Below are 15,150 nucleotides of genomic sequence, written 5' to 3'. Positions count from 1 at the left end.
CGACCACAAGTGTAGCCTCCGTTACAGACGTTAATACCTTGAAAGTTAGATTAAAATTTAGACGTTGACATACATATTGCTCAGTGCAATTAATATGTGGAGGCACTTGCTGTGAAAACATTCTAAGGCGTATCATAATATTAATAGTCTAAACTTTATATCCAGAACGTTTAACAAGCATCAAACTGATGTAAAATATAGCGAAGTACGTGATAAAAGAGAAGGAAAAATATTTCGGAGTGTTCTAGTTTTTATGAATTGATTAAATTTAAATACAACTGTTTTGTGGTTTCAAGTAATATTTACACTTCTTGTCTACAGCCTTTGCTTTGTAATCGCTTTCTGACTTTTGCTAAAATTTTAGCCGGTGCCTGTATGAAGACAGCCGGTGGCACAACGAAATATAATTCGCCTGAGTATGATATAGAGTGGAATGTGTAGATTAATTTTCGCTGTGCAGGTCTCAACCCAACAACCATCTAGATTCGCCGACAACAATCATGATTGCAGATCGATTCACAAACAAATTTATGTTAAGTTATTAACTCCTAACCTAACCACCACGCCTGAAATCACTACTTATTCAGAACAAAAGGATCTCGCTACCCCATACAACACTTGATAATGACCCCCTGCAGGTCAAAGTTAGTACCGTTATTCGGCAATATTGCCTACCGATTTTGTAGGCTAACCAGGTTTCAAAACTGTACTCCATTTTACCTGTCAGTACTGTACATGTTGAGAGGGGAAGAATATTGTTGCCTGCTTCATGGCTTTCTATAATTTTTTTTAAAATCTTCATTTTACAGTATGGTTCAGTCCGGTCCACGAAAGTATATTCTGTGAATTGAATAGTATCACATTGTGGCAGCTACAATTATGACTGAGAAACAACTGTTGTGCTGTTGCATTGTTCGGTGTTACTTGCAGGTGCGGTATTTCAATACTGGGCTCACAAATTTCTAGAATAATTACGTATCTAGTTTCAGTACATTGCTATCGAGTTACGGGGCTCCTGGTTAGATCCCTTCACTGGCTGCTCCAAATGATTATGAGCTCTTGAAAACACGGAATATGCGCAGCTTTCCTTGAGTGTGTTTTCTCAAGTGCGGGGCATTTTTCGTTAGAGCCCGCTATTTGTTCGGAGAGTGACAGGCTTCGAGCATCGTGCAGCCATAGCCGTAGTACACCTTAAGATCAACCTCCAAATTTAGTAACTTACAAATCATACCTGTGACTTCTTCTAATCCTCATTTCATTTTGTTCACAGACACTGTATCCAAGAGCTGTTCCTATTCCAACGCTAATACCACACTTTTAAAAATTTATGCGTCGAAGCACTATCAAACGTACACCAGTTATTCACACTCGTTAAATAAAAAAGTTATAACAGCGACAAAGCACATCACTCAACATATGACATTACGTTGGCTACTATTTATTAAGTAACAACGCTCCACACCTATGCTGTGACAAAAGTGCCTATTTTGACTGGCAACAGGGTGACCACCTGTTGTTAACCAATGTTCGTAGCAGTTGAGCCACTCATTATAAGCTGTACTTACATCTGCTGGGCTTTGGTGCATTTTCTTTTTCTTAAAAAAAATGTAACTACTATTATAGTTATTCTGCATATGCAGTAGTATTTCGTCGTTCATTTAATGGTATTGTGTAGTTAACAGATTGATTACTGGATGTGGGCAGAGATTATCGCCTGATCCACTAGAACTAAAATAAAAACAAATTAATTTTTGTCTTAGTTATCTCCAGTTTTTATTATCGTCTTTTGTAGAGGAGATTTTCTTACTTAAATACGCAACAGTTGGGTAAATTGACAGATACGGAAGTATTTAGATATGTAAGTAATCACAGGAGGGTGCCGTATCAACATTCAATGCACTGTTTCTTCCAAAGAGCGGGTGAATTTGGCTGCTTGTGTGATTTAAAGTCAGGCCTGATAGACAGCCTCAGAGCGGTATTTTCGGTAATTTTTCACAGTGGTACACCAGTTACAAAACAGTATTCAAAAGTAGCTTTCAAGAATTGCAGATAGTTATCAAAGCACTTCGAGACACATATTTAGTAGCATGTTATCCCCGGTTCCGCCCCAATGACGTGACGCGATGTGGTATGACTAATCTAAAACGTTGAAGAGCTATCCTGAAGACCACTCAGCCATCACCCATGACTGGCCAGTGCAGTGCCCACATGCACAACCATGTCAGTGGTATCCCAGAGGTGCTCAACAGAAGCGAGGTCAGCAATGTGGAAGTCTACACCAACGATGTGGAAGGCTACACAGGCGGATTTATGCCGGCCGTGAAACGTTCCTCGGAAAAACAATCTGACACAATTCGGGAATGGTAAACTGCCTTGCTGAAGTTGTATGTCGCCTCAATAAATAATACCAGTTACTATATATCTAACACAAATATCACCCAAGTTAGTGGAAAATATCAGTGTCGGGGCACTGGAGAGAATACTTGTGGAACTTAGAGGGTTGTGGTTGTTTGGGGGAAGAGACCAGACAGCGAGGTCATTGGTCTCATCTGATTAGGGAAGGAAGTCAACCGTGCCCTTTCAAAGGAACCATCCCGGCATTTGCCTGGAGTGATTTAGGGAAATCATGGAAAACCTAAATGAGGACGGCCTCACTCAGTGGGAACTTAGAAGAATCCACTGTGTGCAAGTGACTGATGATCTAGTGTTACCACTTCTATGGCAGCATTACATTTCAGGATTTTGAAGGAATCATTGCAAACAAAAGTAAAACATATGATTGGAATGTAAGGTAATGACCTGCCCAAGGAAAGTTATTTTTTATGTTTTTATGTGTGGCAATAAATTGTGATGGTTGGTTGCAATGTGCAGTACATCAAATTGGAGTGTAATATTATGACATGGAGCAAGTAAAATGATTAGGCAAGCCATAATAATACTGTAAAAAAAGATTGGTTTTGGGTATTTTGAGTACACTGTGTTCCCAATGTGTAACACAAACTAGCATTTAAACTGAAATTACTTATCTGACAAAGGTAGTTTTAAGGAATGGTATTTACACCATATATAGAAAAGAAAAGGGTTTAAACAATGCTTATGATTCAGTCTCACAAAATTCTTTCCAAGAATGTATTCAACAAATGTAATGGTTAGCAAATAGTTCATTATTCATTTACATAAGCTACTGGGTGATTAAATGATGATGGCGTCCTCTTGGGTAAAATATTCCGGAGGTAAAATAGTCCTCCATTCGGATCTCCGGGCGGGGACTACTCAGGAGGACGTCGTTATCAGGAGAAAGAAAACTGGCGTTCTAAGTATTGGAGCGTGGAATGTCAGATCCCTTAATCGGGCAGGTAGGTTAGAAAATTTAAAAAGGGAAATGGATAGGTTAAAGTTAGATATAGTGGGAATTAGTGAAGATCGGTGGCAAGAGGAACAAGACTTTTGATCAGGTGAATACAGGGTTATAAATACAAAATCAAATAGGGGTAATGCAGGAGTAGCTTTAATAATGAATAGGAAAATAGGAGTGCTGGTAAGCTACTACAAACAGCATAGTGAACACATTACTGTGGCCAAGATAGACACGAAGCCCACACCTACTACAGTAGCACAAGTTTATATGCCAACTAGCTCTGCACATGATGAAGAAATTGATGAAATGTATGATGAGATAAAAGAAATTATTCAGATAGTGAAGGGAGACGAAAATTTAATAGTCATGGGTGACTGGAATTCCACAGTAGGAAAAGGAAGAGAAGTAAACGTAGTAGGTGAATATGGATTGGGGCTAAGAAATGAAAGAGGAAGCCGCCTGGTAGAATTTTGCACAGAGCAAAACTTAATCATAGCTAACACTTGGTTCAAAAATCATGAAAGAAGATTGTATACGTGGAAGAACCCTGGAGATACTAGAAGGTTTCAGATAGATTATATAATGGTAAGACAGAGATTTAGGAACCAGGTTTTAAATTGTAAGACATTTCCAGGGGCAGATGTGGACTCTGACCAGAATCTATTGGTTATCAACTGTAGATTAAAACTGAAGAAACTGCAAAAAGGTGGGAATTTAAGGAGATGGGACCTGGATAAACTGAAAGAAACAGAGGTTGTACAGAGTTTCAGGGAGAGCATAAAGGAATAATTGACAGGAATGGGGAAAGAAATACAGTAGAAGAAGAATGGGCAGCTTTGAGGGATGAAATAGTGAAAGCAGCAGAGGATCAATTAGGTAAAAAGACGAGGGCTAGTAGAAATCTATGGGTAACAGAAAAAATACTGAATTTAATTGATGAAAGAAGAAAATACAAAAATGCAGTAAATGAAGCAGGCAAAAAGGAATACAAACGTCTCAAAAATGAGATCGACAGGAAGTGCAAAATGGCTGAGCAGGGATGGCTAGAGGACAATTGTAAGGATGTAGAGGCTTATCTCACTAGGGGTAAGATAGATACTGCCTACAGGAAAATTAAAGGGGAGATACAATACTGCGTGAAGAGTTCGACAGATCACTGAAAGACCTGAGTCGAAACAAGGACCCGGCAGTAGACAACATTCCATTAGAACTACTGATGGCCTTGGGAGAGCCAGTCCTGACAAAACTCTACCATCTGGTGAGCAAGATATATGAGACAGTCGAAATACCCTCAGATTTCAAGAAGAATATAATAATTCCAATTCAAAAGAAAGTAGGTGTTGACAGATGTGAAAATTACCGAACTATCAGTTTAATAAGTCACAGCTGCAAAATGCTAATGCGAATTCTTTACAGACGAATGGAAAAATTGGTAGAAGCTGACCTTGGGGAAGATCAGTTTGGATGCCGTAGAAATGTTGGAACACGTGAGGCAATACTGACCCTACGACTTATCTTAGAAGAAATATTAAGGAAAGGCAAACCTACATTTCTAGCATTTGTAGACTTAGAGAAAGGTTTTGACAATGTTGACTGGAATACTCCCTTTCAAATTCTGAGGGTGGCAGGGGTAAAATACAAGGAGCAAAAGGCTATTTACAATTTGTACAGAAAGCAGATGGCAGTTATAAGAGTCGAGGGACATGAAAGGGAAGCAGTGGTTGGGAAGGGAGTGAGACAGGGTTGTAGCCTCTCCCCAATGCTATTCAATCTGTATATTGAGCAAGCAGTAAAGGAAACAAAAGGATAGTTCATAGTAGGTATTAAAATCCATGGAGAAGAAATAAAAACTTTGAGGTTCGCTGATGACATTGTAATTCTGTCAGAGACAGCAAAGGATTTGGAAGAGCAGTTGAATAGAATGGACAGTGTCTTGAAAGGAGGGTATAAGATGAACATCAACAAAAGCAAAACGAGGATAATGGAATGTAGTAAAATTAAATCGGGTGATGCTGAGGGAATTAGATTAGGAAATGAGAAGCTTAAAGTAGTAAAGGAGTTTTGCTATTTGGGGAGCAAAATAACTGATGATGGTCAAAGTAGAGAGGATATAAAATGTGGAGTGGCAATGGCAAGGAAAGCGTTTCTAAAGAAGAGAAATTTGTTAACATCGAGTATTGATTTAAGTGTCGGGAAGTCATTTCTGAAAGTATTTGTATGGAGTCTAGCCATGTATGGAAGTGAAACATGGACGATAAATAGCTTAGACAAGAAGAGAATAGAAGCTTTCGAAATGTGGTGCTTGAGAAGAATGCTAAAGATTAGATGGGTAGATCATATAACTAATGAGGAGGTATTGAATAGGATTGGGGAGAAGAGAAATTTGTGGCACAACTTGAGTAGAAGAAGGTATCGGTTGGTAGGACATGTTCTGATGCATCAAGGGATCACCAATTTAGTACTGGAGGGCAGCGTGGAGGGTAAAAATCACAGAGGGAGACCAAGAGATGACTACACTAAGTAGATTCAGAAGGATGTAGGCTGCAGTAGGTATTGGGAGATGAAGAAGCATGCACAGGATAGAGTAGCATGGAGAGCTGCATCAAACCAGTCTCAGGACTGAAGACCACAACAACAACAACAACAACAACAACAAGCTATTTGTTACGCTGAACTGACAGAAAAACATTTTTACATTTTGTGTATCACTGTCCTCACAGCTTGACACGTAAAACTGCCCTTGTACTCTTTCATTAATTTGCCACATTCCTCATGGATGTAATGAACACAAATGAAACACACACAGCAGCTCATGGTTGTGCGGTAGCGTTCTCGCTTCCCGCGCCCGGGTTCGATTCCCGGCGGGGTCAGCGATTTTCTCTGCCTCGTGATGACTGGGTGTTGTGTGTTGTCCTTAGGTTAGTTAGGTTTAAGTAGTTCTTAGTTCTAGGGGACTGATGACCATAGATGTTAAGTCCCATAGTGCTCAGAGCCATTTGAACCAAACACACACACATCTTTCACTGAATCTTCTTTGCTTGTATTACAAAACCAAGATTTATCCTTGTGTCAGTTTGGCTTTTTTTGCTGACTCCTTGGATAGGTCTGGCTGTATTTTGGGTATTCTAGGAATTCTGATCTTATCTTTTGTCAAAACTAGTGGTTTCTTCAAAATGATACCTTTACTGTTCTGAGTGGGTTTTCTCTTTGACACCTGACTACCTTTTTTTATACCTGATGTTGGGAGTAGCTCAGCAAATATGCTCATTATCAGCAGCTCCAGTGTCATCTGAATCAATGACAGAGTCATCCTTCCCCACATATAATATGCATACTCTATTCAAATTTCTATTTGGCACACCTGAAGGTGCAGGCTCTGAAGAGGAAGTGTCACCTGATTTTTGCAGTATTGGTGGTGGCAGACATTCTGAAGCTGCAGGATTTTGTAATTCAGAAGCTGCACTAGGTTCAAATACAGCTTCTGGAATTGCAGTAGGATCATACGGATCCAGTCCAGTAGCCTTAAACCCAGATATGATGTCAGATATGATCATGAATTTTTCACAAACTTCAGCAAAGGTGCATGTAGTACCTGACACAGTACCATGTTTGTAGAAAAAGTTTAACGAATGAGTAACACAAGAAACTTACCTGTATGAAACAGTAACACAACAAAGCTCATTCATGAAATGGCTGTTAGTCACTGTGCACTGGGTGAGACACAGAGCTAGTTGACATAGCTTGCCAAATGTGCATGAGCTGTCATCTATTGTATTCTCTTCATAGTTACCAAGAAATAGCCACTTAGGTATATTGAACCACAGGGCATATGGGGTACAGTTACGTCATTTAGGACCACATGAAATCTCCACCAATGGAAGACCAAATGTGAGGCTTAGAATTATGCCTTGGACCATAGCCTTGTGCCCATAAATCAAATATCAGCGACACCTTAGAATATTCTGTCAGGCACTGTACAAGTCAGTCAGAGGGAGGTCAAATTTTATTAGAAATGTGGAATCTCACCACTGTCATTTAGCATTATAATATGGGAAGCACTGGATGCAGCAAGCATAGCAGAAGAGGGAAATAGCCTACTGATTTTTGCAGATGATTGCTGAAAATCTAAATGACCTGAAAACATTAGCAAGAAAGCTGTTTAAATGGGAGTTGGTTTGGAGAAATGACAAATAAACAAAATTCGTGAGAGTACAAAGAAATTTCAAGACAAAAAACCAGAAAATCCTGTTGAGTGATAACCACGTGTTTGAAGAAGCAGATGACCTTAAATATCTGGGGATGGCAGTAAATAACAGAAATGATGAGAAACAAGAAATAGATGTGAGGATCAATGCAAAATCTAGAGCATTATATTCACTCAAGAAATTACTGTCATTTTCTTCAGGAGGAATCACAATAAAGACCAGATCAGTATCATTATGCAGGGTGGACAAATGAAGAACAGGTAAGTGTACAGAGAGAAACATAAAAGATTTTGAAAATAAGATGCTGCAGAAGATATTTGGACCAATTTTTGATGGAGAAGAATGCCAACAAAGAAAGAACAAGGAGCCCAGGGAGACAGACAATGGATCAGGTGCTGTAGTGGAGGCCAAGACAAGGAAACTGAATGGGCCAGCCATGCCTGTAGAAGAGAGGAAGGACCATGACTGGCAGAAGTGTCAGAGAAGAAACCTGTAGGCCAAAGACCTTTAGGCAGATTCAAAACAAGATGGAGTGACCAGGTGGCCAAGCATCTTCATATACTTGGAGCAAGGGAAGAAGATGCCAAGGACAGAATGCTATGGAGGAGGCTATTTGACAAGATCGAAAATTGGCTGTGGTTTAGGGGGGGGGGGGGGGCTGGAGAGTATGAATAAGTAAGTAAGTAAGTGGCAAACTGTGGCACAACTGAGAAACAAAATAAAAGAATAGCAAGGCTCTTGTGCTAACTATTCAATAATACTGTCCCAGTGCATCACCACAGCAAAGAGTCTGAGAGGTGTGCTGCTAGAATTGTAGCTAAAAAAACGTAAAAATCATTGTATGTCTCCAATATATAAAATAAATATTGATTTGAAATTGTGTGTTATGTGATGAATAAGTGTCTCTACCTAACTTTTATTGTCATTATATCCCATTGTTTGCATGTACTACAGGAGAGGTTGATGCCTTGTTTTTCTCATGTTTGTAAGTGAACCAGTAGTTAAATAAAAACCTCCCCGTGGCTGAGATGTAAGTTCTTAATGCCACCACATTTTACTTGACAAATCGAAAAATGACTACAGATTGTGGTACAGACAGGACTGCTTACCATTTCATTGCCATCCAGCAGGCTCCAGACTAAATGCCCGTGACTATCTGGGATGCAATCTCTTCTTTAGATCCACAGGAAGATTTCTTGTGGCAGCTATCTTGTGAGTTAACCAAGCGTAACACGGTTCGTGAGCCACTCAGATCACAGAACCTTATTTGTGTTTATCAGCTTTACTTCACATCTTCCTTGCAATAAAGTTTTGGTGGCATATGCATTAAAACACAGACATTGGTGAGTTGATTTGCAAATGAGGTTCTGTTAATAAAGTCTTAGTGTTACTCAATTTGGGCAATACTGTTTTCATAAGCCAATGTAAGCCATATGGCGAAGAGTACTTGGTACTTCAGAATGTTATCCCCTTTTTCTATCCTTGTCACAGATAAAAACTGTAAAGAAAGACTGTCAGTACTGCTCTGTACATGCTTGAATTTCTCTAATTTGTGCCCTTGTCTTCAATGTGCTACACATACACTGATGAGGCAAAATATTGTGATCACCTGCATAACAGCACCTTCGTCCACCTTTATAATGCAATACCACAGCGATGGGATGCAATATGTATTTGCCAAGTCCTAGGTATGTGGCACCATATGTCTGTGCACAGGCCACACCATTCCTGTAAATTATGTGTTGGTGGTTCATGTTCCACTGTATTCAGATGAGGTGAATTTGGCACCCAAGGCAGGCTTCTCAAACCACTATATCACGATTCTGACCTTGTGACATGGATGGTTACACTGCTGGAAGATGCCATAGCCATTGGGGAAGATATAGGCCTGAAGGGATGCAGGTGGTTCACAATAATGCTGAGGAAGACATCAAACATGAAGGGATGCAAGTGGTTGACAATAAGGTTCATGTTGTGCACAGCTGTCATCTTACACTTGATTACTACCAGAAGTCTGTAGGTGAATGTCTCCCATTGCTTAATATTCCCCCCATTGGCCAACATCTACGACGTGGTGCCTATTTCGAGCATCCATTTGCCTAGATGATGGGATATTGAGGCACAACAGTCAAACAGTCAATGTTGTGTCCCAAGATACCTAATTCATGTGACCGGGCAATGTGTTTCCAAGAGCCAATGTGCAATATCAGTTATTCTGTGGCCATTGTAATCTTAATTGATGATGTTGGGTCAAGTTGGAAACACATCGGTTCCATCTGTTGCACAACCCCTTTCAACAATGTGCACTAAATGCTGTACTTCAAAGCACTTGTAACCATACCAGCATTGTACTCTATTGTCAGACCTCCCCAGATTGCCACCTATCCTGATTTACAGAATGTACACTACTGGCCATTAAAATTGCTACACCAAGAAGAAATGCAGATGATAAACAGGTATTCATTGGACAAATATATTACACTAGAACTGACATGTGATTATATTTTCATGCAATTTGGGTGCATAGATCCTGAGAAATCAGTACCCAGAACAACCACCTCTGGCCATAATAACGGCCTTGATATGCCTGGGCATTGAGTCAAACATAGCTTGGATGGTGTGTACAGGCACAACTGCCCATGCAGCTTCAACACGATACCACAGTTCATCAAGAGTAGTGACTGCCGTATTGCCATGAGCCAGTTGCTCGGCCACCATTGATCAGACATTTTCAATTGGTGAGAGATCTGGAGAACGTGCTGGCCAGGGCAGCAGTCGAACATTTTCTTTTTCCAGAAAGGCCCGTACAGGACCTGCAACATGCGGTCGTGCCTTATCCTGCTGAAATGTAGGGTTTCGCAGGGTTCGAATGAAGGGTAGAGCCACGGGTCGTAACACATCTGAAATGTAACGTCCACTGTTCAAAGTGCCGTCAATGCGAACAAGAGGTGACCGAGACATGTAACCAATGGCACCCCACACCACCACGCTGGGTGATACGCCGGTATGGCGATGACGAATAAACGCTTCCAATATGCCTTCACCGCGATGTCGCCAAACACGGACGCGACAATCATGATGCTGTAAACAGAACTTGGATTCATCCGAAAAAAAGGCATTTTGCCATTCGTGCACCCAGGTTCGTCATTGAGTACACCATCACAGATGCTCCTGTCTGTGATGCAGCGTCAAGGGTAACCGTAGCCACGGTCTCCGAGCTGATAGTCTATGCTGCTGCAAACGTCGTCGAACTGTTCATGCAAATGGTTGCTGTCTTGCAAACGCCCCCATCTGTTGACTCAGGGATTGAGACGTGGCTGCACGATCCGTTACAGCCATGCGGATAAGATGCCTGTCATCTCGATTGCTAGTGATACGAGGCCTTTGGGATCCAGCACAGCGTTCTGTATTACCCTCCTGAACCCACCGATTCTATATTCTGCTAACAGTCATTGGATCTCGACCTACGCGAGCAGCAATGTCGCGATACGATAAACCGCAATCACGATAGGCTACAATCCAACCTTTATCAAAGTCGGAAACGTGATGGTACGCATTTCTCCTCCTTACATGAGGCATCACAACAATGTTTCACCAGGCAACGCCGGTCAACTGCTGTTTGTGTATGAGAAATCGGTTGGAAACTTTCCTCATGTCAGCACGTTTAAGGTGTCGCCACCGGCGCCAACCGTATGTGAATGCTCTGAAAAGCTAATCATTTGCATATCACAGCATCTTCTTCCTGTCAGTTAAATTTCGTGTCTGTAGTACGTCATCTTCATGGTGTAGCAACTTTAATGGCCAGTAGTGTAGAAGCCCCCAACTACCATAATCTGTGATTAGGTGTTGATGTCCAGGACCCTGTCACCAACTCCAGTTTCACTGTCCTTCAGCCACTTCCCACAGATCTCATGACAGTAGCACTTGAACAGCTGATCAGCATTGCTGCTTCGGAGATGCTTGTTTCCAGGCTCAAGGCCATAATAATCTGTCTGCTGACGAAGTCACTTGTGTCCGTGGATTTCCCCATACCATCACTAGAATGGTTCTCTACTTGTCTCTGGTCGACTTTTATATTTTCCTTATCATATGATGTGTCTGCAGTGCCACCACATGGCATTCAGTCTCATGGTGGACAGTGGATGTCAGTATATGTTGGAGGAAGTAATAAGTTTCTTAACATGTACTGCATTGTGGACTCTTGGAACTTAAGCAGTGAAGTATATTCACTCATTCCCAGAGATAAAAATGCATACTAGTTGCCACAGTGGTTGCCACGGTGGCTACAGCTAATCTGCAGTACTGTTGTGATTCATTCAAAATGTCGCTTCTTTTTAACTTACACAGCCCTGTCAGCCACATATCTTTTGCTATATCTTACTGTTATTATTAGGTTTATGTTTTTAGATTTACAAATTACTTTTTAAATCAATTGATTCAGGTGTTTTCTGGAAACTTTGATCTGCAGATCGGGAATAGGGGAGAAGTACACGAAGAGAGTGCAGTTGCAGCTTTCTCAGTGAATCTTCTGCATTTCAGATGGCAAGTATTGAGGTGTCATTGTCAACAACTGCCACAACGACTCCTCGCCGTAAGAAGGTGGCAGCCAGTAGTACAGGCTCTGCAGGCGGTGTACAACTCCAGAGGGCTTCCAGAGATGTGGCTCGTGAGCTGGAGGCACTGCGCAATGCACTACGGGATAAGGAGAATGTCATACAAAGGTATCTGGTTTGGCCATCACACACACCAACACACACATGCCATGGTTTTTTAAGTGTCAAAGTGTGCATTCACTGTCATATGAGTTATTTAGAAACAATTTTTACAGCGGTTATTGACATTTCAGGGAAGCATAGTTATATATTGTATTGTAATACATACTAAGTTATATATTAACCTATACACTATCAACTAACAAATGAATGTGTATAAAGAACACATTACAAGAGCAAATATAACATATCTTGGATAAAGGTTTAATTAGTCTTATGATTTAATTAGTAAAGTGGATTATCATTTGACGAGATTTCAGCTTTTTTGAATGGGTAATAAGCCTTTTTTCTAAGCTATTTTTGTGTTTTATTTTTGAAGACATTTAGTGGCAAATGATGTGCTTGTGAAGGTGATGTATTAAATAGCTCTGTACCTAGAAACTCATAGTGTATCTATCTGTTTAAAATGAGGCCTATAAAACAGCATAGTTATGTAAATTTCAGAAATGGACCTGATGACTTCCTCCTGCCAGAGAAGTTTTTCCATGTGTAACTTTATTTGTATAACCATTCCAAGTTAATTCTCTAATGACAGACTTAATTTTCATAAATATTCATCTTTTTCTGTATTCTTGTTCCTTGTGTTTCACAGAGGCTCATACTTGGATAGGCTGCATGTGAATTTGAACTTGTGAATGAGTTGTAGAGGGGTGCGTGCCAAACTGAGCCCTACAATACTAACAACATTTAAGCTAAACATTTCTCATGAATATCATTGTTTACTGAATGGAAATGACGTTTATGTGCTGCCTTGTTTTTCTGTAATATTTTGTTGTATAGTAAAAAATGTCTGATGTGACTGTAACTACACTGTGGACTAAATACTGCACATAACTTAAGAATTTCATAACCAGAACCCTTACACAATTTTTTTTTTTTTTTCCTTTGAATGTGTGTTGTTCTTCATTCTAATTGTAGTGGCAGCTAGGTAGTTGTTCATAACACTTCGCTGTGTTGCAGTCTGAAAGGCCAGCTGTGCAACCCAGGAAGACCAGGAGGCATAAATTTCTTGCGAGGCGGGGGCTCAGTGCCACTGGCCAGTGACTGTGAGCGGCGTGCAGCCCGTGATCGTCTCAATAGGCTACGCCAGGACATGGACAACAAGCGGCTTGCAATTAAGAATCTGGCTCTGGCACTCGAACGGCTGGATGTCTCAGAGTAAGCTTCCTTAGTAAATACCTAATTTGTGCAGATTTTGTTTTATGTGAGTCACAACCCGACTGATCATCCTATTTTTATTTCTTCAGATAAACAATGAAATTAAACTGGATTTTACCGTTAAAACTATAGAGGTGTGTGTTTGAGGGGGGGGGGGGGGGGAGGATATCAGATCACTAGGAGGATATGGAAACATAATGTCACACTGGCGTACATGCATTGTCTAGTCAAAGTGGTGAAACTGGCATACACTGTGCTGTATGCCAGTACCTTGCTTTGTGAAAGATTCTGCAACACACCCAGTATCTTGCTCTGTGAAAGATTCTGCAACACACAGACTGATAACACTGGAGCGGGATATGTGACAGAGCAAATAAGAGATTGTACTCTCATTGTAGGTTGGAGCTAGGCATTTTGTAAGCTCCTGAACTTTGATTTACAGCCTGACCATGCATATAACCTAAAAATGTCAAACACATTTATTTCACATGCCACAGTTGAGTAGAATGTACTGCTCAGTGAATGTATGGTCTTCAGAAAGCTTAAGCATTATTTATGAAAGAACGAAAAGAGAGGAAATGAAGGCATTACTTCAAGACTGAAGAATCTACATTGTATCTCCACTATTCACACTTAAGTGTTTGGCAGAGTGGTTCACAGAACCACTTTCAGACTATTTCTTGACCATACCACTCTGGAATAGTGTGTGGGAAAAATGAGCATCCAGATCTTCCCATGTAAGCTCCAGTTTTTTCTATTTAATTATGATGGTTATTTCTCCCTATGTAGGTGGGAGTCAATAAAATGAGTTGGCATTCAGAGGAAGAAGTTGGTAAATGAAATTGTGTGAAAAGACCTTGCCACAACAGAACATGCCTTTATTTTAACAATTGCCGCGCCAATTCCCGTATCACATATGTAACGCTCTCTCCCTTATGTCACGATAATACAGATAATGGCGTGACATGGCAAACAATGCTTTGCGAGTATGGATATTTTACTCTGTAATGAGGTATGTGCAATATGTGTGTCAGATTGAGGCTCAAATCTGGATTCATAAACTAAGAACAAAAATGGAGTTAATTCACATATATATGCATTTCTAGGTGTCCATTGAGTTACATGTTGTATTTTGGCACAACATTTTGACAAGTACCACTAGACACTTTTCGTGGCTAGTATGAACAATACATTTTGATATATTACTTATATTGACCATAACCAGACTGAACCTCCAACAGCAAGGCTGCAATCCTAATAAGTAAAACATCTGAGCTCATCCATTGTAGAATCTGATGATAGTGACTCATCTCATCCTTGAAATACTGTACCAAAACAAAACTAGAAAACTGGACAATGATCTTCCAAGTTGGAAAAGGCAAGAGTTGGAAGTTGGAATGAGTGTGTGTGATAGAGAGAGAGTGAGTGAGTGAGTGAGAGAGAGAGAGAGAGAGAGAGAGAGAGAGAGAGAGAACTGGTAAACTTGTGATATGTCTCAATGTATGTGACAGTATGTTTAATATCCTTGGTATTTATGGAACATATGAGTAACTAATTAGCTTAAAACTCATAGGTAGTGGATTAATAGGTTTTGAGTTTCCAATCATCTCACAAATGTAAATTTCACTGTGTTATATCAGTACTTATTTTTGTGTTA

At 40.3% G+C, this 15,150-nt stretch overlaps 1 protein-coding gene across 1 annotated transcript in view; it reads left to right on the top strand.

The window, feature by feature from the left end:
- LOC124617385 overlaps positions 1-15,150 on the top strand; it is a 1,108,641-nt gene that overhangs the window by 1,075,502 nt on the left and 17,989 nt on the right. Inside the window, exons 6-7 of the mRNA XM_047145260.1 lie at positions 12,103-12,284; positions 13,296-13,493. Of these exons, the coding sequence (XP_047001216.1) occupies positions 12,103-12,284; positions 13,296-13,493 (380 nt within the window). The remainder of the gene's footprint in view (positions 1-12,102; positions 12,285-13,295; positions 13,494-15,150) is intronic.

This window comes from Schistocerca americana, chromosome 1 (assembly GCF_021461395.2).
Source record: "Schistocerca americana isolate TAMUIC-IGC-003095 chromosome 1, iqSchAmer2.1, whole genome shotgun sequence".
In the NCBI taxonomy this organism is placed as follows: Eukaryota; Metazoa; Arthropoda; class Insecta; order Orthoptera; family Acrididae; genus Schistocerca; species Schistocerca americana.
The sequence above is the reverse complement of the archived record's forward strand: the minus strand, read 5'-3'. Positions and strand labels throughout refer to the sequence as shown.